General features: G+C 45.7%; 1 protein-coding gene across 2 annotated transcripts in view; it reads right to left on the bottom strand.

Annotated features, from left to right (window-relative positions):
• Positions 1-16,901, bottom strand: part of LOC126419038 (uncharacterized) — a 45,913-nt gene extending 29,012 nt beyond the window's left edge. The window contains exons 1-3 of one of the 2 annotated variants that reach the window (XM_050086100.1): positions 16,651-16,901; positions 6,795-6,986; positions 2,185-2,397 (exon numbers count right to left, since the gene is read on the bottom strand). In XM_050086100.1, coding sequence (XP_049942057.1) covers positions 2,185-2,397; positions 6,795-6,986; positions 16,651-16,662 — 417 coding nt within the window. In that variant the 5' untranslated portion in view covers positions 16,663-16,901. The remainder of the gene's footprint in view (positions 1-2,184; positions 2,398-6,794; positions 6,987-16,650) is intronic. The other variant, XM_050086101.1, reaches the window with a different exon arrangement.
• Positions 16,902-23,415: the final 6,514 nt, after the last annotated feature.

The following is a 23,415-nucleotide window of genomic DNA, read 5'->3' as shown; positions in this document are numbered from 1 at the left end:
AGTTTCATCTTGTGGTATATTTTTATGATATTGAATTCTTTTGTCGTTAAGACGGGTCACAGGAACGGTCAATGAGTGTGAGAATAATGTTTAATTTCATTTTTTCTTCCTTTTTCTTTTTAAGTGAGACTTGTTAACACACAAAAGCAAGATGTCGACACACGTGATAAGAAGGCCGCAGTTCAGAAATTTATGTGAGATGTGAGATGGGTTAATGAAGTCACCTTTGTACCAAATTTCACCACAATTCTGCCCGTCGTAATCTTGGACGTCACATCCCCTCTTACACACAATTCACGCCTTGTTTGATGCCTCAGAACGGCAACAATTAACGCTTAAATCACGCTGTTTCCTTAGGGGTGACCGAGGAAAACATTTCAGACACACCGCCAATCAGATCTGGCAAGGAAAGCACCTCGAAGGATGGCATAAAGGACGTCAATGGAATCACCCCTTTACTTGGAACGTTGATTTCCCACACATTTCGCGGTCGAAAACGACAGTTCGACTACAATTTTTGCTCTGGTGTACAGCTTAGAATCGCTATGGACTGTTAAAAACCTTTCGACAAAATCTGAATGTGATCCGAAGCAGCAAAGGGTTCGTATGATTTTTATCCGTCCATTCTTGCGCCCTCCTGTGGCGTGATCATGAGAGGGGTGGGAGAAATTAAGACGTGCGTCAATTAACTGGCAAAGGTTCAAAAATGGTTCAAATGGCTCTGAGCACTATGGGACTTAACGTCTGAGGTCATCAGTACCCTAGAACTTAGAACTACTTAAACCTAACTAACCTAAGGACATCACACACATCCAAGCCCGTGGCAGGATTCGAAACTGCGACCGTAGCAGTCGCGCAATTCCGGACTGAAGCGCTTAGAACCGCTCGCCCTACGCGACCGGCGAAGGTTCCCTCTTATACACTCCAATTCTGCAACACCTCGCACCTTAGCTGAGCACCTTACAAGTGTGCCTCTCAGACACTTCGACACACATTTAGCCTCGTGGCTGGTCTGGTGCCTGAGGACCAAGCAAGCCCTTGGACGTCTCTCTCTTAGCGTCTGCCTGCCTTTAGTCGCTGGAGCAGCCGCAAGGTACCGAGAGTGTTGCCGAACTGGGGGTTTTTAGAGGAACCCTTTTTATCCACGGACATCTTGATGCTGCAGCCTCAGCCCCCTTCATCCGTGATCACGCTGCAGTAGGGCGCGAAAAGGAGGGATGAAAAAGCATAAAACTTGTTTGTAGTTCGGATCATGTTCAGACTTTGTCGAATGGTTTTCAACGGTCTCTAGAGGTTCCACCCCGTATGCCAGGACAAAAATTGCAGTCACACTACACTCCAAAGAGTGGTATTGCAGCCCCAAGATGTCCTCAGGTTGACAGGCCCAGAGGGCGGTAGCAGCGTGGAACGTTGTGAAGAACGTCGTCCTGTTCCTCATCGCATTGTGAACTGTCTTTTCGACCGCGAAATATGTGGGATCCAACACGTCAGGGGAAGGGGTGGTTTCACTAACATCCTTTATCCCATCCTCTGTGGCATTTTCGTGTCAATTCTGAGCGGTGGTCTGTCTGAAATGCTTTCCTCGGCCACCAATAATAAGAAGAAAACTGCGTAATTTCAATGCTGGTTGTCAAAGTTCTGACCACATTGACAGAGGCGTCAAAAGAAGGGATGAAAAGTGTGTAGGACGGGGCATGACGACCTCCCCCTCGTGTGATGTGTGGTGGGGTTGGGCAGAATTGTAGTGAAATTTGGTTCAAACGGTTCAAATGGCTCTGAGCACTATGCGACTTAACTTATAACTAATTAAACCTGACTAACCTAAGGACGTCACACACATCCATGCCCGAGGCAGGATTCGAACCTGCGACCGTAGCTGTCGCTCGGTTCCAGACTGTATGAAATTTGGTGCAAACATGTTATCAGTAACACACCTTACAGGTCACATGAACTTCTGAGCTGATTTTTTATTTTTATTTTAATTTTTTTATTTTATTTTATTTTATTTTTTTTTTTTTTCATGTGTCGACACCATGCTGTCTCCAGTGTACTGAGCCCGAGGATGACGTCATACGGCGCCTCGCTTTTGCACCAATACAGAGGAAGGTTCCCGGAGGCATCTGTGAGCCGCATCGGAATGGGAGGTAATTATCGGGTAGTTACAAGTCGAGCATGGCTACTCACTAGTGCCTTGTACAGAGGGCTGGCTGCGTAGAGCGAGGCCGGCAGCAGCTGGCTCAGATCTTGTGGCTGCGCTGACAGCTGAAGGCGCTCCGGCACGTTGCTCTGCAGCTCCGAGTGAGGCGCTGCCGTCGCTTGCAGGGCGTTCAGGAGTGGGTCCGGCGGGGATGGTGCGAACGAGTCGCCAAACGCCTGCCCCTGCAACAACCACCACCGCTGTTCCCACTTTAGAGTTACCTAAGTAAAAATTATTTGTCACTGACTCATTGTCGATGCTAAACTCACTAGTTCTCAACTGAAAACTGTTTCTCCCCGTGTGGTGGTGCTGTATTCTAAGACAACAGGCGCAATGTTCACACTGCCTGTATCATCCAAAACTGGTTGTTTGGACATGAAGATGAATATTCCCAATCCGCTGGCAACCATAGTGCCTTTGAGGTCTTCTTTAGAGAGAATGTATGATCGTTGTCCACCTCCATCATAGTTACCTGATCTTGGCACATTTTGGAGGAAGAATGTTATAAGATTCCCTTGAAATCCATACAGGACCCGCATGTGTACATTTCAAGGTCAACTGAAACCATGTTTGAATACCACCGAGTTTCCTATACCACATTAGGAAGGCTAACGTGTTGTGTTTTTAACGTTTCTATATTTTTATCAAGCGTCTGTATATGATATATCAAATACACGATCACGTGGCAAAACCAAAGGACAAGCAACTAAATCGCACCCATGGCGAACGCAAACAACTTGTGTTTAATTTGCTTAATCACATGTAAGTGTGCTAACACAATTATGTCTGCTCTATATCACAACATATCCTGCTACAGGCCCCCTGTACCATAAAGACAAATAAGCCGTTACTCACCACTTTCCGAGTTGGATTCAAGAAGTTGCCTTACAAGTGGTTACACCCAAAGAACCTTCGCACCTAAAATGACGCAGCGCTTAAATGAGAAAGCCACCAGCCTTCCACCAGCAGCTGCGGAAGCACTCAAGTAGTGCTCCTTACGACCAACAGAAGCCGTTCCTTCACCTGCTTTGGATTTGCCATTGGTCCTGTCAAGAAAAGGCAGTAACCACGAATCCCAGGTTGTCCACACGGTAGCCCCTTCAACGCTTCCCGTCGTCTCTTCACACAACAGTTGTTGAGGCCCCTCAGACTTGGCTCGAACCAACATTCGCTGTTGAGTTTCGCTGTGGCAAATGATCACGTCACCGCCCGTCCAGTTCTGCAACTCAGCCATGGCGGTGCTCTAAGCACTCACCTGTCCGTCGTGACCACCCTTTGGTAACGCCAGTGTTATCCATCAATAACCATGACCTCCGCTGCCAGAGAATACCCGTTCCATTAGACGTGGCACACTATAAATTACACAATGAGTTCTGTCCGAATTTTCACAGCCAAGCCAAGACTTGTAAAAGGACAAATAAGGTACCAAGATCACCAGATGAGAACTAGTTTTGCAATAAAATATGTAATTACTTTAAAGTAGTCAAGATAATGAAGAAAAATTTAATTACAGATTTGAGTGGAAATTGAAATAAGAAACAAATCCGCTAACTATGTAAATGAAGTGCAAATACGTAGTTCATCTCTTTAAGGCCTAGCTATTTTCCGCGTAAAAGTTCCATTTGTGTGATTTTTATCTGTAAGATAAGGCTCACAACGAATCAAGTACTAAATTTAGGACACGTCGAGAATAGAAGACACTACCAAAGCAAATAAAGTATCGGTGAGATCATGCTTTCTGAACAAAACTTGAAAATAAAGGAAACAGGGCAGATGCGGGTAGAACTCGCGCAATGAGGGTTCTGTACAAACTTAATTATGTTTATAGACAGTCCATCCATTCCGGAAATCGAGGATCCCGATGATTTTTGCCCAGTTATCGACAATGATACCGTCAAGATACCGGTCCCAGGAATTCCGAGACTACCGAATATGCTTTAAGCTTGAATTCTGGTAACAAATGACAGTTAACAGTTTTAGAATTTTTTCTTTGGTTGTAGTGCGAAACCTTGCTGCTTGGCAAATTTCACGATTCTAGTTTAACGAGGTTTGATGAATGAGTTTGCGAATATCAAAATACGTGATATAAATGGCTGTATCTTTTAGTTGCATTCACTCAGAAGCTTATTGCATTTATTACACCGCCAAGTGATCATAGACCTTAGTATATGACATTAATTTCAACTTGACACGTCTACCCGATCTTGAGAAATAGGGTTTTAACAGTTGGAGATACGGACAGACAGACAGACAGAGAGGCGGGCAGCAAACGGATCTTATCAGGGCTTCGTTTTTACAGAGTAACGTACGCAACTCTCAAAATTGAAAAAATTACGCTGAAGAGCCAAGGTAACTGGTACAACTGCCTAACATTGTATAGGGCGCCCGCAAGCACGCAGAAGTGCGGCAGCACGATGTGGCATAGACTCGACTATTGTCTGAGGTAGTGCTCGACGCAATTGACTCAATGAATCCTGCATGGCTGTCCATAAGAGTACGAAGGGGTGGAGAAATCTTCTGAACAGAACTTTGCAAGGCACCCCACATCAATATTGTTCATCTACATCTACATCTACATTTATACTCCGCAAGCCACCTAACGGTGTGTGGCGGAGGGCACTTTACATGCCATTGTCATTACCTCCCTTTCCTGTTCCAGTCGCGTATGGTTCGCGGGAAGAACGACTGTCTGAAAGCCTCCGTGCGCACTCTAATCTCTCTAATTTTACATTCGTGATCTCCTCGGGAGGTATAAGTAAGGGGAAGCAATATATTCGATACCTCATCCAGAAACGCACCCTCTCGAAACCTGGCGAGCAAGCTACACCGCGATGCAGAGCGCCTCTCTTGCAGAGTCTGCCACTTGAGTTTGTTAAACATCTCCGTAACGCTATCACGGTTACCAGATAACCCTGTGACGAAACGCGCCGCTCTTCTTTGGATCTTCTCTATCTCCTCCGTCAACCCGATCTGGTACGGATCCCACACTGATGAGCAATACTCAAGTATAGGTCGAACGAGTGTTTTGTAAGCCACCTCCTTTGTTGATGGACTACATTTTCTAAGGACTCTCCCAATGAATCTCAACCTGGTACCCGCCTTATCAGCAATTAATTTTATATGATCATTCCACTTCAAATCGTTCCGCACGCATACTCCCAGATATTTCACAGAAGTAACTGGTACCACTGTTTGTTCCGCTATCATTTAATCATACAATAACATCCCACATCTGTGGGGAGTTTGGTGACCAGCGGAAATGTTTAAACTAAGAGCAGTTCAAATGGTTCAAATGGCTCTGAACACTATGCGTTAACTTCTGAGGTTATCAGTCGCCTAGAACTTAGAACTAATTAAACCTAACCTAAGGACATCACATACATCCATGCCCGAGGCAGGATTCGAACCTGCGACCGTAGCGGTCGCTCGGCTCCAGACTGTAGCGCCTAGAACCGCACGGCCACTTCGGCCGGCCTAAGAACAGTGTTCCTGGAGCCACTCTGCAGTAACTCTGGATGTGTGAGGCGTCGCATGGTAGTGCTGAAATGCCGAAGACCGCCAGAATGCACAATGGACATCAATGGATGCGTGTGATCAGATAGGATGCTCACGAATGTGTCATCTGTCAGAGTCGTATCTAGACGAATCAGAGGTCCCATATCGTTCCAACTGTACACGCCCCACGCCATTACGGAGCCTCCACCAGCATGGTCTCCTGCTGACATGTAGGTTCCATGGCTTCTTGAGGTTGTATGCGTCCATCCACTCGATACAAGTTAAAACGAGACTGACCCGACCAAGCAACGTGTTTCCAGTCATCACCAACCCAATGTCGGTGTTGACGGGCCCAGGCGAGGCGTAAAGCTTTGTGTCGTGCAGTCACCAAGGTTATACGAGTTGGCCTTCGGTTCCGAAAGCTCTTATCGATGATGTTTCGTTGTATGATTCGCACGCTGGCGTTAATGGCTGAGCATTGACAATTTGCGGAAGGGTTGCACTTCTGTCACGTTGAACGATTCTCTTCAGTCGTCTTTGGTCCCGTTCTTGTAGGATCTTTTCCCGACTACAGCAATGTCGGTGATTTGATGTTTTACCGGATTCCTGGTATTCTCTATACTCTGGTGAAATGGTTGTACGGGAAAATCTCCACTTCATTGTTATCTCGGAGATGCTGTGTCCCACCGCTCGTACGCCTACTATAACAACACGTTCAAATTCACTTAAATCTTTATAAGCTGCCATTGTAACAGCAGTAACCGATCTTACAAGTGCGCCACTCACTTGTTGTCCTATATAGGCGTTGCCGACCGCAGTACCGTATTCCACCTGTTTAAATATCTCTGTATTTGAATAGGCATGCCTATACCAGTTTCTTTGGCGCTTCAGTGTATCTGTTAAATGTTTTGTAAAACAGGAGAAGTAAAACAATTTTGGAAACATTGGGTACGCCTTTGAAAATGTTCGAATTGATGTACAGTAAATGAGGTCCGTCAAATATTTCTCTAATCCATTTTATTTGTCAAAAAATTTGATGGATTACTTTTTCTTCAGCTCTTTTGTTAAGTATATTTTCTATGATATGGGAATTGATATTTACGGTGTAGTGCTGCGGCTCGTGATAGAACTCGAAGACCGGCTGCTGTGCGGGCGGCCCGAATGAGGGCACGAACTGCGCGGCGCGGGGTTTGGGCTGACCGCTGCCAGAGGGGGCTCCGGCCTCTGCTGCCGCCCGTGACGTCACCAGCAGCGCTGCCAGCAGCCGCGCCCAGCACGCACCCGCTGTCTCCGTCTGCAACACAGCAGGCGCAACCTCAACTCGACAGGTTGCCCCACGTTTCACTCCAGGTACTTCTTTCTTGACCGCAGCACTTCAAGTGCCGTGCATGGGAGTATCAAGACAGGAGAGGCAAAGCGATCTATCTTTACTGTTACATGATTACAATGCAAGCGAATTAATCCGTGGTTTATAATCATTTACCTTCGTTCCACAGGTTGTCCCAGGAAGAATGGTCAATATTCAGGTACAAGACAGGAACGCTCATTTGAGGCAAATAAATTATGTTGACATGCGCCCTATTCCGAATGTGAGGCAGAATACATTTAATTTACATTATTATTTCTTGAACTCATTACTTTATACACAACAACTTCGAATCATACTAAACAAACAAAATGCAGAACGTCGTATATAATATACTCATGCTCATAAATTAAGGATAATTGCAGGATTTGGTGCCACACAACGTGGCACTACACAAAACTGGCACTAATAGCATAGGCACATAGGGAACCCACACGACACACATCTGCAAGTACGCGGTATTGGTGATAAGTTGAGAAAACCGTCCCGAAACACATGTGCTACAAAACGCCACTGTTTGCTGCGTATGTACCCCGACATCAATATGGGATATGATCACCATGCACACGTACACATGCCGCACAACGGTTTGGCATACTCTGGATCAGGTGGCGAGCGCCTGCTGGGGTGCCTGTCGGAGCTCCTGAAGTGTCATAGGTTGGGTTGTTTGGGGAAGGAGACCATACAGTGAGGTCATCAGTCTCATCGGATTAGGGAAGGACGGAGAAAGAAGTCGGCCGTGTTCTTTCAAAGGAACGAAGTGTCATAGGAGTTTGAAGATGTGCAGCGATACGTCGACCGAGAGCATCCCAGACGTACCCGATGGGGTTTAGGTGTGGAGAACAGGCACGCCACTCCATTCGCCTGATATCTTCTGTTTCAAGATACTCCTCCACCATGGCAGTTCGGTGAGGCCGTGCGTTATCATCCATCAGGAGGAAGGTGGGACCCACTGCACCCCCGAAAAGGCGGTCGTACTGGTGCAAAATGACGTCCCGATACACCTGTTACAGTTCCTCTGTCAAAGACATGCAGGGGTGTACGTGCACCAATCATAATCCCACCCCACACCATCAAACCACGACCACCATAGAGGTCCCTTTCAAGGACATTAAGGGGTTGGTATCTGGTTCCTGGTCCACGCCAGATGAAAACCCAGCGAGAATCACTATTCAGACTATACCTGGACTAGTCAGTGAACATAACGTGGGACCACTATTCCAATGACCATGTACTGTGTTCTTGACACCAGGCATTACGGGCTCTCCCGTGACCAGGGGTCAGTGGAATGGACTTTGCAGGTCTCCAGGCGAATAAACCGTGTCTGTTCAATCGTCTGTAGACTGTGTGTCTGGAGGCAACTGTTCCAGTGGCTGCGGCAAGGTCCCGAGCATGGCTACCTGTAGTACTCCGTAGCCTCCTGCGGGCACTGATGGTGAGATATCGGTCTTCTTGTGGTGTTGTACACTGTGGACGTCCCGTACTGTAGCTCCTGGATACATTTCCTGTCTGCTGGAATCGTTGCCATAATCTTGAGATCACACTTTGTGGCACACGGAGGGCCCGTACTATGACCCGCTGTGTTTGACCAGCCTCCAGTCGCCCTAGTATTCTGCCCCTCATAACATCAATATGTATTCTTAGAGCCATTTCAACACACAGTCACCACTTGCACGTCTGAAAACGTCTGCACACTTACTCGCTGCACCGTACCCTGATATGCACTGACACACCTGTGCATATATGGACTGCTGCCAGCGCCACCGTGCGACGACCGCATGGTCATACCCCGAGGTGATTTAAACCCGCAAACTGCCCACTCGAGCGTTGTTCCACCACGTATCATCATTATCCTTAATTTATGAGCATGAGTGTAATTCAAACAACGTTGCATCCGTAGAAAATTTTAGTGACTGGGGAGGAATCGCAAAGGGCGTCCTAGAAAGTTCAATTTTGTGTCCATCAAGATAAGTTGGGCTGGAATAGAACGTCAAAACGGTAGTGAGGGGTAAGACACAAACATACGTGCCACTACCCCGTAAACACTTGAACACTGAATGTGTTCTAGCTCTGAAACCTTTAGGAATAGGGCATATGTTCATATGAGGTTTCTTGCTTCAAATGAGTGTTCCTCTCAAATCTGCGAATAATGACCAATTCTCCTGGGACACAGTGTATAGGTTAAATATCCTGTACTAGGGCGTGGGTTGTTCCTCATATTGCCGTTTTTGCGAATGATACAAATGAATTTGTTACAGACTGAATACAGAATATATTTTATAGCAAAACATGTGCTGCAGTGAAGTTATTTTTACTAAACAGCTATTAAGCTTATTCTCAGATGCAATAAAACACAGAACATTCAATTCCTTTTGCACAATTTCGTTCTAATTTTACTTAACTCTCCTATTGTGGTAGCACGAATAATGAACCAGAAGTTGAAACAGTTTTTGGAGATAGGTATTGTGGAGAAACATATATTAAAGACTTCACGTAGAAGTTCACGTTAAAGACTTCCATTCGGTTACAATGCATTTACTTCGTCTGCTATACGATACACTGACATTTGTTTACTTTGAATTGAAACGTCTCCCTAGAGTCGCTTCATAAGGCTGTTGTCCCAATTCCGTCATCCTCTCTATCACCAAGTCTCCCGGAAGGATTGAGCATTGGAATTGATGAAAATTCAGTGTTTATCTGACGTCAAATGCTAACAATTTGTGGTTTGCATCAGTATGTCAGTACTGTACGTGGTGCATTTATTTCCAATGTGTGATCCAGATCCATATTTCTCATGTCCTTCCCGTACCTTATCTTGTGTGTGATAAAAAATGAGTGAATGAGTGTACTCATCTGGCTTTTCGGGTCTGTTTTTTGTTTAGTAGTTGAGCCGTTTTTCTTCTGCTGGAAGCACAGGTTAACCAACCCTACATCTCTTACCTGGGAATAGAGGTCAAGTCTTATGCTGCCAGTGATGAGACAGGTCGTAACATTAACCGCGGTCTTCATGTGTTAAGTCGTTGAGTACACTGAATACTTAAATCCTTGAGCCTAACTGGAGGTTCCGATTTATTCATTGCTTATGTTAGGAAATGGATGAGTTTATGATTTTATCTGTGGTCGAATTCTGCTTTCTTCTTCTGGGTGTGCACTCCACAGAATATTGTTAGGCTGAGGGATGGTGCTTTTAATCTTGGGTGAATGTGAGAGTAATTGTGTCTTCATGTGTGTGCAATATTCCTTTTCTTTTACTTTTCTTCTACCTACTATGCCTTGTTCTGGCATTATCAAAAGTGTTTTCATTCTGTGGGAATTTTTGGTAACTGCTTTTGCCTTTGTTTAATGGGGACCACGTGTTCCCTGAACCACTGGAGTCTTCCGTCTTGCTAGTTTTACTATCAGTTCGTTGTGATTCATGGCCTTATTCGTTCTTGTAGTGCGTGTCCCTTCATTGATTCTATACATTTCGGGATTTTCTTTCACTGTGACTTAGTCCACCGCATCTCATTTCGATATATTTCATGTTTTGTGCACGAGTCCTCGCCTCGTGTGTTTATGCTGACGACATGTTTCAACCGGTATAAGCCTCTTTGCGGTTAATGCGTCGACGTACGTGTGTTTATGCTGACGACATGTTTCAACCGGTATAAGCCTCTTTGCGGTTAATGCGTCGACGTAATAGTGGTGGTTTGTTCCTCTGAACCTCGCCTTTTTTCGTTTGAATGTAGACTGGATGAATGAAGTCATGTGTTTCATGTTACTTTGCCACTCTTTCCCCTCACGTACGTCTTGTTAAACTGTACAATGTAAGTTCGTTTCATCAAAGCAGATTAATTATTTTATATTCAGGCACCAGTCAAGACGGATTTCTTGCAGTCTGATTCGCATACATAGAGGGGGGCAATAATCGCTTTTGCAGTACAATCCCTACAGCGGCTTACGTGTGGGGCTTAATATATTAGCAGATAGTTCGCTTGATAATGATCCCAAGAACCTTGTAAGTAGGCTCCCGCGGGATGGTTGGCGCCTCTCTTTAGATGTGAGGGAGGAGGAGATTGGAGATTAATGTTTCGTCGATAACGAGGTTGTTAGTGGTGGATCACAAGCTCGCGTTAGGGAAGTGTGGGAAAGGAAATCGGCCGTGCCCTTTCAAAGGAACCATGCCGGAATTTGTCTGAAGTGATTTAGGGAAATTACGCGAAACCTAAATCAGGATTACTGAAATTAAAGCATTCTGGAAAACCTGTGAATCCCTGGCACCGATATATTGCCAACATTAATATCGCTAACAGACAAAAACTGTCGAGATTCTAGAATCCAGAAATGGATGAATTGTCCGTGTACACAATTAAGTTTTTACAGAACCTTCGGTGCGTGAGTCCCACTAGCACATGGACAATGTTTCTTTTAATGTATTGGATTTCGGGACGTGGCGAAAAGCCATCTCCACAGTGGAATGTCAGCTATGTTGATACGAACGTTAGGGCAACACGGCAGCCCGCTCGCGAGCGGAGAAAAATCTCTGACCCGGCCAGGAACCGAACCCGGCCCCATTCCGTTAGCCATCCGCAGCCTTGACCGGCCATCTACCGAGGCGGATAAAGAAGACGTTCTACGTTCATTAGAAGAGAGCCCTCGAGGAGTACTCGTTATCTTGTTCATGCCATTGGCTCCTGTAGAATGCACACGTCAGATCTCGTTCTCTTTGCTCTATACGTACCGTCATGCGGGAAAATTAAAAGTGATCCGAACGTTAGACTTACACTCCTGGAAATTGAAATAAGAACACCGTGAATTCATTGTCCCAGGAAGGGGAAACTTTATTGACACATTCCTGGGGTCAGATACATCACATGATCACACTGACAGAACCACAGGCACATAGACACAGGCAACAGAGCATGCACAATGTCGGCACTAGTACAGTGTATATCCACCTTTCGCAGCAATGCAGGCTGCTATTCTCCCATGGAGACGATCGTAGAGAGGCTGGATGTAGTCCTGTGGAACGGCTTGCCATGCCATTTCCACCTGGCGCCTCAGTTGGACCAGCGTTCGTGCTGGACGTGCAGACCGCGTGAGACGACGCATCATCCAGTCCCAAACATGCTCAATGGGGGACAGATCCGGAGATCTTGCTGGCCAGGGTAGTTGACTTACACCTTCTAGAGCACGTTGGGTGGCACGGGTTACATGCGGACGTGCATTGTCCTGTTGGAACAGCAAGTTCCCTTGCCGGACTAGGAATGGTAGAACGATGGGTTCGATGACGGTTTGGATGTACCGTGCACTATTCAGTGTCCCCTCGACGATCACCAGTGGTGTACGGCCAGTGTAGGATATCGCTCCCCACACCATGATGCCGGGTGTTGGCCCTGTGTGCCTCGGTCGTATGCAGTCCTGATTGTGGCGCTCACCTGCACGGCGCCAAACACGCATACGACCATCATTGGCACCAAGGCAGAAGCGACTCTCATCGCTGAAGACGACACGTCTCCATTCGTTCCTCCATTCACGCCTGTCGCGACACCACTGGAGGCGGGCTGCACGATGTTGGGGCGTGAGCGGAAGACGGCCTAACGGTGTGCGGGACCGTAGCCCAGCTTCATGGAGACGGTTGCGAATGGTCCTCGCCGATACCCCAGGAGCAACAGTGTCCCTAATTTGCTGGGAAGTGGCGGTGCGGTCCCCTACGGCACTGCGTAGGATCCTACGGTCTTGGCGTGCATCCGTGCGTCGCTGCGGTCCGGTCCCAGGTCGACGGGCACGTGCACCTTCCGCCGACCACTGGTGACAACATCGATGTACTGTGGAGACCTCACGCCCCACGTGTTGAGCAATTCGGCGGTACGTCCACCCGGCCTCCCGCATGCCCACTATACGCCCTCGCTCAAAGTCCGTCAACTGCACATACGGTTCACGTCCACGCTGTCGCGGCATGCTACCAGTGTTAAAGACTGCGATGGAGCTCCATATGCCACGGCAAACTGGCTGACACTGACGGCGGCGGTGCACAAATGCTGCGCAGCTAGCGCCATTCGACGGCCAACACCGCGGTTCCTGGTGTGTCCGCTGTGCCGTGCGTGTGATCATTGCTTGTACAGCCCTCTCGCAGAGTCCGGAGCAAGTATGGTGGGTCTGACACACCGGTGTCAATGTGTTCTTTTTTCCATTTCCAGGAGTGTATTTTGCGTCCAAGCGGTTCATTCCCAGACGTGGGTTCCCTGTCAGAACTAATCTACCAAACGTCCGTAACAACCCTTAGAAGCTTGTAATACGAATAGTGAAACGTATTCTACACGTTTACTTCATTTAAAAATATCTGTATCAGCAATGTTACTATTGCATTTTGCCGTATACACGAGTCAAGTTAGCGACGTCACACGTTCTGTATAAAATATGTAACTTCTAGTTCAAGTTTCTGTGTTTTGTAGGGGATGCCTTTGCTATTTTCTGATCAGTTAGCTGTTTCATATAATGTGGTCGTTTTCTAAAGCAAAATTTTAGAACGTATTTTAGTAGATAGGGATGGATGGACTGACAATGATTATGTCAGCAGGACGTGTATACGAGCATGACCTTACTGCCCACAGTGTATTCTCGTCCAGGTAAATTGAAGACAGACATAAGACGCCATGTAAATCTTCGCGCTCTGATGTAGTTATTGGCTCATTACAGAGCATAACATCTTCGGCGCGCCACAGAAGCAGACAGAATCGCGCGCGCGGGAGCAAACAAACCAGCGTTGTTGCTGTCAAAGTGGACACACATGTCCGTGAATCAGTAGTACTCTTGTTTTCACTGTGTGTGCTGAGGACTCTTATTGTTTTTTTGCTACTTGCTAATAAGGGTGTCTGCCATAATCCACTGCATATTATGTTGGTCTATGCGTCAGTACTAAGCTGGATTTTTTCTTAAACTTCCTGGCAGGTTAAAACTATATGCCGGACCGAGGCTCGAACTCGGGACCAATGCCTTTCGCGGGCAAGTGCTCTACCAACTGAGCTACCCAAGCACGACTCACGCCCCGTCCTCACAGTTTTACTTCTGCCAGTACCTCGTCTCCAACCTTCACAGAAGCTCTTCTGCGAAACCTGCAGAACTAGCACTCCTGGAAGAAAGGATACTGCGGAGACATGGCTTAGCCACAGCCTGGGAGTGTGCACTGATATGAAACTTCCTGGCAGATTAAAACTTCCTTGCAGATTAAAACTTCCTGACAGATTAAAACTTCCTGAGTTCCAGTCTCGGTCCGGCGCACAGTTTTAATCTGCCAGGAAGTTTCACAACAGCGCACACTCCGCTGCAGAGTGAGAAACTGATCCTGGATTTTTTTTATTGGGCTTGATAGAAAGAGTAATACCATACCCTCAAGCTCGTCCACGCCTGGAGCAGTATTTGTCTGGGCTGATTCCAGATACACATTGCAGTTGAATCTCCCGATCCAGTGGTGGAAAGTTCAAATCAATTTCCCATTTGTTCCGTGCTAATTTACGCGAAAAAAGCCTGGACCTCCGCCTCCCCTATATACCACAAATTCCTTGACATCGCGGAAAGTTTGCGTCGTTGTACGTTACCTAACTCGCATTCTGTACTAGCTCGACCATTTCCCACGCCTTCTCTCCTTGGAGCACGTAGCACCTTCGGCTCCAGTACATTAAAAGCAAAGTAAAATCACGGCACACAATACGCTATCTAAAAATCATCATTCCAGTTACCGTGCTGCTTCAATGTACAGGGTGTCTCATCTAAGAGTCGTCAGGCGCAATTTTTCTGGTTTTTTCATTGTGTAGATGGAGCCAGCCCAAACAAACACTGCTCGTCACGTCTTCCATGCGAATCCCAGCATCGACACAAAATGATTTATAAATTGTAATTTTACGTGTAGATTCAACAGAGCGATCGGAAATTATTGAAGTGTAATATTCATTTTATTGAAATGTATTATCGGGGTCCGCGCCGACTGCCACCACTATGCAGCAGCACTGCTCAGTCGCTACTGGAGTTCTACGCTATTTTACGTATTGTATTATCCCTGTTGAAACATAACGATAAATCAAATATCGCACTAGACTGATTTGCGGCCGCACTGTCGAATCGGCATGTAAATTTACGATTCATAAATCATTTTGTTTGTAACGGGAAAGAAACTGACTCTTTGGCCGGCCGGAGTGGCCGAGCGGTTCTAGGCACTACAGTCTGGAACCGCGCGACCGCTACGGTCGCACGTTCGGATCGTGCCTTGGGCATGAATGTGTGTGATGTCCTTAGGTTAGTTAGGTTTCAGTAGTTCTAAGTTCTAGGGGACTGATGACCTCAGAAGTTAAGTCCCATTTGAACCATTTGAATTTGAAACTGACGCTTTCCGTCGAAACTGAGCGACGCACGGGAGACTTAATGAGCATTATTTGTTTGGGCTGATTCCAGCTACACATTGCAAAAAAGAAATTTCGAATATCTGCTGAAACAACAGAGAATATGCGCCTGACGACCCATAGGTGAGACATCCCGTATAATCAATGATAAATATGTGTTATAATGAAGACGTTGGTGGAACATCCAACTATTCATGACGGAGATAGAATGATGATTACGACTGTAGGGTTCACTATTTATCAGTCCTCTTCCGCCGAAAAGCCAACGATGAAGCCCCTTTTTCTCAGCCCTAGTTACAACGCTCATCGTCACACCGTCCCTCCATTTTCCTCCGGCACCCTTGTTACCCATTAGTGACTTTTAGTCGGTGCCTTGCATTTCATATCACCCCATAGTAATAACATTCATCATTGTACCTCCATCCTGAATGTGACCATATTTATGCAGCACCAGTGTTCCAATCATACCACAGTTACATTTATCATCACTGATTATACATTGACTGAAATATAAAATCATTTAAAAGTTTTAAAAATCGCGGAATTTGTCCACCTGCTTTTTTAAAAAAACATGAATTATTGACATTTGTTTTTAGTCATTTTTCAAGCTTCTACTGAAGATGTATACACTTGGTGGAAAAGCACTTTTGTCTTCTGCCAGCTCACCACTTCATGGGGAACTGAAATAACAACAAAGAAAAACAGAAAGTGGATACAACTGGATTGTTTAGAGCCAATGTAAGAACAGACAACGGGTTATGTTGGCTCTGAGCACTATGGAACTTCTGAGGTCACCAGTGCCCTAGAATTTAGAACTACCTAAACCTAATCAACTTAAAGACATCACACACATCCATGCCCAAGGCAGGTTTCGAACCTGCGACAGTAGCGGTCGCGCGGTTCGAGACTGCAGCGCCTAGAACCGCTCGGCCTCCGCGGCAGCCAAGGGTTATGTCCCAACATATGTGCAGGGGAGTAGCTTTTGACAAGTTTTTCGTATGGTATTCTCCACCGTTTCCTTGTATCCTCAGATTTTGAGAATACGTTTTCATTTTCAGATTATCTTGTGAATACGTTCGTTTTTAGAAGATTCTTTGATGTGTCCTCTACGATAGTTTGAGAACGAACTTTTGGTCCAGATCGGCCAAGAGCGGAAAATATAGAACAGTACAAAGGATTGCTGACTTCCTTCGACTGTAATAAAGGAAAAATCTCACCTGCAAAATCATTCCACGGGGGCACCAGCGCCAGCTCACACGACACAGTAAGTCACGTATGGACAGGAGGGGGACACGTCTGGGCGCTTTATATGCTGAGCTCCGGAGCGCCACTTTGATGGCACCAGAGGGGAAGTGCCGTGGCGACAGACGCAGGGAGGACGCGGCGTTCAGGCGGACGTGGCGACACGAAGAGGCCGCGCGCTCGCCCACACAATGGCGGCGCGCCGTGGCGAAACAGCTCGCGACACCAGGCCCTGGCGCCTACTGCGAAACTGGCATTAACTGCACACGCACAGCTCGCCGCTAACGAGCCGAGGACTAGCTCTGCAAAGAGCACGACCTTCGTGTTAACGCTCGTACACACTGGCCCAACGAAGGCAAGCGAACGACTGCCTACGGATATGGCAGAACGTTGGTCGCCAACGCTTTGCCTTTGGTCTGTCATCCTCACCAAACCAAGAGGTCGGTACCAAAGGATTTGGGCATGTGGATTCGCTATTAGGCAATACAGTGAAGAGCCAAGAAACCGATACACCTGCCTAATATCGTCTAGGGCCTCCGCGACCACGCAGAAGTGTGGCAACACGACGTGTCATGGTTTCGACAACTCTGAAGTGGAGCTGCCTCCACGAATCCTGCAGGGCAGTCCTTAAATCTGTAAGAGTACGAGGGCGTGCAAAATTTCAAATGGCTCTGAGCACTATGGGACTTAACATCTGAGGTCATCAGTCCCCTAGACTTAGAACTACTTAAACCTAACTAACCTAAGGACATCACACACATCCATGCCCGAGGCAGGATTCGAACCTGCGACCGTAGCAGCAGCACGGTTCCGGACTGAAGCGCCTAGAACCGCTCAGCCACAACGGCCGGCTCTTCTGTACAGCACGTTGCAAGGCATCTCAGATATGCTAAATAATCTTCACGTCTGAGGAGTTTGGTGGCCTGCGTAAGTGTTTAAACTCAGGAAAGTGTTCCTGAAGTCACTTTATAGAAATTCTAGACGTGTCGGGAACCGCACTGTCCTGCTAGAATTTCCCAAGTCAGTCGGAATACGTAATAGACATGAATGGATTCAGGTGATTAGACATGATGCTTATTTACGTGTCGCCTGTCAGAGTCGTATCCAGACGTATCAAGGCTCTCATATCACTCCAACTGCACACATCCTACACCATTACAGAGCCTCCACCAGCCTGAACCGTCTCCTGCTCACATGAAAAGTCTATGGATTATGACGTTAATATTTGATATTTTGAAGGATCAGCCCCAGTTGCGCAAATTTTCTGGTCTTTACCAGGTTTCGGCTAAATTAATCTAGCCTTCTTCAGAAGCATAAAATTACTATAACAGGCCAGAGTAAGGTATAGTCAACATTAAAATTAAAACCTATAGTACCGTAGTACGATGTCGAATTAAGACTACTTAACTGAAGTCCAGCCCCGACATCTCTTCACCACGCGGTCGCTTGGCAGCGGCAACTACACAATATGATAAAAATTCTTAGATCAGCTCACTGCAATTTGAAACGAGACTCGTTCTACCAGGCAACATGTTTCCAGTCATCAACTGTCCAATGTGTGTGTTGAGGGGCCCAGGCGATGCGTAAAGCTTTGCAGCGTGCAGTCATCATGGGTACACCAATGGACCTTCGGCACCGAAAGCCATATAGATGATGCTACCTTCATGCTTAGCACGCTGGCACTTGTTGATGGCCCAGCATTGAAATCTGCAGCAATTTGCGGAAGGGTTGCACTTCTGTCACGTTGAACGAGTCTCTTCAGTTGTCGTTGGTCCCGTTGTTGCAGGATGTTTTTCCGACCGCAGCAACGTCGGAGATTTGATTTTTTACCGGATACTTGATAGTCACGGTACACTCGTGAAATGGTGGTACGGGAAAATCCGCACTTCATCGCTACCTCGATGAGGCCGTGTCCCATCCCTCGTGCGCCGCTATAACACCACGTTCAGATTCACTTAAATCTTGATAAGCTGCCGTTGTAACAGCAGTAATCGATCTAACAACTGCGCCAGACACTTGTCTTATACAGGTCGTAGCCCCGTATTCTGCCTGTTTATATATCTCTGTATTTGAATTCACATACCTGTACCAGTTTCTTTGGCCCTTCACTGTATAACTAGTCAAGGTTGCTCGCATAAGCAGCGTTTGAAAAACGGTTTCACCGGTCGATATTATGAGGGACGAAGAGGATTTAGCAGTCATCACATGTGCAGCATTTATTTTACTCGAAGAATCTGCTCATCAGAAAAAGATGTAGAAGAAGAAACGACGCTGGTGGAGGTAGCACTGTGGTCGAACAATGTTAATGTCTGACGTTAAAGCTGATTTGAAAATTGCGCAATTTCACAATTTTTGAAAATGTTATTGAACTGTGTGCTCCCTAATATCTCCAAAGGTGACATCTCTTTTAGGAATGCAGTACCTGCAGTAAAATGATAATCGTAACGTTTTTTCTAACAACTCGCTTACATCCCTCGAAGCGTCTAATATTTTCAATTTGTTTTTACTATCTCAGTTCGTATGGTTTACAATAAATCTATCAACTTTATTGCTGTCTTTGTATTTACGCCATTATTTTTAGATACAATAGATACCCGTTCTAAGTCACAGCAAATCGCTACTGAATCTACAACATTCAACGCGCCGTCCACACTAGGAGATGGGTCTCAAGTCCAACTCACTGCCAACGCTTTGATTTTACCGCCGGCAGCCTAACCGCAAACAAGGCCACCTGGGTCATTGGCTCCAATTCGGCACCTGTACACAGAAATCAAATTTCCCCCAACGAAGCGGTTAGTTGGCGTTCTTTGGCCTTCGTTGTGTACTGTACACCAGCCTTTAAGTAGCACCACACTTGAGTCTCTCTTGAGAAGAGACAATCACACTTGCCTAAAAATTAGCATCACGCTTATGCTGTGTAGCATCACCTCTAGTCTTGATAACGGCATCAGTTCGTCGAGGAAGAGAATCTGCTAGTCTCTTCAGGTATTCCATCACAGCTGAAGTCACCTACAATGATAACTAGATCCCATACAGCTATCAAATTGCTGGGATAATAATTGCATCATTTCAGCCACTGTTCATAACAGACTCAGACTTTTCTATGGGAATAAGATCGGGTGATTTAGCGGCCCATTCGAGTTGCGGTGGAAGCTTGTGAGAACGTGTCGAACCAGGAAGATATCCATTCTCAGCCCTGTGAATACCACTGTTGTTATTTTTTTAAGATGACGACCACATAGAACAAAGGCTACACTTCTAAGCAATCATCTGTTCGCTGGTGTCTCCAATTTCATTATGAACTAGCGATCGCTAGATGTATAACAGACATGTATATATTAACCGTTATGTGTATGTCTGATGCATGAAATATTAACTTAAAATTTCTTTCTATTGATCAAGATGAGAAATATTATTGTCAGGAGATGGTGCTCCACAGCTCTTGTTGATGGTAGTCAATAAAGATCTCGCAGCTCCATTTTGTGAAAATTTTGCAAGTGAAACAAAAATGCTTTCTTAAGAAATAATATAACGTGTTACAAAAAGTTTCTACATCAGTAACAATGTGGTAGAACCGTAGTTATGGACAGATAAGAGAAATCCATGCATTCACAAATCTCTTTATGATTATGGCGTTACTGGCTGCTGGAATTACGAGTTTTATCAGACAGATGGAGTTAAGAGGTTTTCATCGCCTATTTGAAAAATGTTGTCATATCGCCTTGAGATACTGTTAAAATTCTTTATTTACACAACCAGTTTCAGATGTCTGTGTTGTGTCGGTAGCTGGGCCGACACCGTGAAGTTGAGATGGCTGAAAATGCACGCTAGACTAACGCTGTAGCCGATAGGGCACGCAAGGCTAATGCAGACGGGCGTGAAGTCTGGAACATGAGAACTTATAAATGAATAAGAAGAAAAGTATGTAGATGCTTATTACTTATCTTTTTATTAGTCCTTGGAATACATCTCTCTTGAATACTCGTAAGCTATAGGCACTGATACAAATGGCGCCTTGCTAGTTCGTAGCCCTTAACTTAGATGATGGCTATTCTGTCTCTCGGCTAATGAGAGAGAAAGGCTTCGTACATCTGGTCGGTAGCTAGGTTCTCGTACAACTGGGGCGAGTGCTCTCTCGTATCACGAGACCTGCCTTGGTGGTGGCGCTAGGTCTGCGATTACACAGTGGCGACACGCGGGTCCGACATGTACTAAATGGACCGCGGCCGATTTAAGCTACCACCTAGCAAGTGTGGTGTCTGGCGGTGACACCACAGTCTGACCATAATCAGGCTCCTATATACCAAATAACATACACAGCTCTCATTACAGGCTTAAGCTGTCACGAATCTGTTAACTGATGTTAATGATAAAAACGGACATGTAATAAAATGTCACGTACCCACATAATAGTATTCACAGCATCATGTTTGGCGAAAACACTGAGGGAAAAAATCGCGACACCAAGAAGTAATTAATGTACAGTAATGAAATTTTGGTAATACATTTGCCTAGTAACATATTTAAGACTGCAAAATCACAGGTCATATAGGTGCAAGATAAGCCTTCGCAAATGTGAAATTCTGATACATTGATAACCGGTGTAACCTCCACAATGTTGAACGTAAGCATGCAAACGTGCATGCAGTATGTTGTACAGGTGCCAGATGTCAGTTTATGGGATGGAATTCCATGATTGTAGCACTTGGTTGGTCAGCACAGGGACGGGTAATGCTGGTTGTGGATGAGCTGGAGTTGTCATCCGATGATGTCATATATGTGCTCGATTGGAGACAGGTCTGGTGATCGAGCAGGCCAAGGCAACATGTCGAAACTCTGTGGAGCATGTTGGGCTACAACAGTGGTACGTTGGCGTGCGTTATCCTGTTGTGAAACGCCCCCTGGAATGCTGTTCATGAATGGCAGCACAATAGGTCTAATCAGCAGACAGACGCACAATTTTGCAGTCAAGGTGCATGAGATAACCTGAGAATGCTCCTGCTGTCATACGAAATTACTTCCTAGACCATAACTCCAAGTGCAGGTTCAGTGTGTCTAGCACACAGACGGGTCGGTTGGAGGCCCTCTGTTGGCCTCTTACCAGCCAACACACGGCTGTCACTGGCACCGCGGCAGGACCAGCTTTCATCACAGAACAAAACAGATCTCCATCCTGGCCTTCAGTGATCTCTGGCTTGATGCCACTGAATTCACACATGGCAGTTGTTTGGGGTCAGTAGAATGCACGCCATAGGTCCGTTGGCTCTGAGCTGTCCTTGAATTAATCGATTTGTAACAATTCGTTGTGTCAGTGTGGTGCCAACTGCTGCTCATATTGCTACTGCAGGTCCATACGATTCCTCAGAGCCATACGCAGAACAAGATGGTCTTCCCTCTCGGTAGTTCCGCGTGGACGTCCGGAACCCAGTCTTCTTGTGACCGTACATTCTCGTGACTACCGCTGCCAGCAGTCATGTGCACTATCTACATTCCAACCACGTCTTTCTGAAATATCGCAGAAGGAACATCCAGCTTCTCGTAGCTCTATTACACGACCTTGTTCAAACACCTTGAGGTGTTGATAACGGCTTCTTTGTCGCCTTGAAGGCATTCTTGACTAATATCAATGTGAAAGTAACTGATCATCACGACCGCTACGATGCAACTCTTATGTATCTAGCGTGAAAATCTGAACATCTTTGAGACGTATAAAAACGCCTACCAGCTTCCCTTTATGTCGCACAACTCCTCCTTGGTGCTGCAATTTTTTCTGTAGGTGTATGAAACCAATATCAACAGGAGATAAAACCGTGAATTGTACACTGAAAACAGGGCTATAACGCTGTGATATGATTTATTACGAAAACGACAAATCCTAAAAACGTAAATGGTTCACAATTGTACAGTGTTTACTGTTATCATACTTATTATATATCAGACAGTCACCTATAAAAACTGTTCAAGATAATGTACGCATTTATGTTATAGCTAATAGGTGTTAACACTGTGAACAGATCCGTACCACACAGAGCCGTCTGCACAGCTGATCTCACTTTACTGGTAAAACCAAACACGACCATAGAGATCTACAAGCATCGGTAATGACTAGTATCTTACTATTAATAAGCTGCGTGTAGTCCGGTACGATAAGTACATGTTAAAGTCATAACAGATACTCTTATGTGTTGCAACATAACATTAACTTATCGTGTTACAATAGCAGTTTGCGGTGAGATAAAACAAAATGCAGTGCAACTAGTAATAGCCACATTGATATGTGGAAAGATTCCATCATAAAGTAGTTTTATGAGACAGATCGTACAAATACATACCTTTTTTAAAATGAAAACCCTCTCGTCTTGCTGCAATGTATTTAATTTCTTCCAGACGCCTCTTACTTTAATGCAGTTTCAGTTGAATGTATAATGACACAGTTCTGTTTTGGTAAGCGATATTTGTAGGTTATAAATGTTCACGTCTTCTTTTTACGTAAATAAGTGACTACTTGCAGTTGTTCGTGTGTTTGGGTGGCATCTGCGTTTCCTCTCATCTGGTCATCTGATCACACGCTGGCGGTCTCGCTGTAACTTCACTTACGAAACATAAGCACATGTTCATGTTACGAACTTTTCCCTTCATAATTTTCATATTCTTTGCGCTAACTGCTGCTGAGCACAATTAGCCCTCTGTCACTAACTGTAGATATTACGGAAAACTGTGATTTTTAACTCATAACTACT

This window comes from Schistocerca serialis, chromosome 9 (genome assembly GCF_023864345.2).
Source record: "Schistocerca serialis cubense isolate TAMUIC-IGC-003099 chromosome 9, iqSchSeri2.2, whole genome shotgun sequence".
Classification (NCBI taxonomy): Eukaryota; Metazoa; Arthropoda; class Insecta; order Orthoptera; family Acrididae; genus Schistocerca; species Schistocerca serialis.
This window is presented reverse-complemented; position numbering and strand designations above follow the sequence as displayed.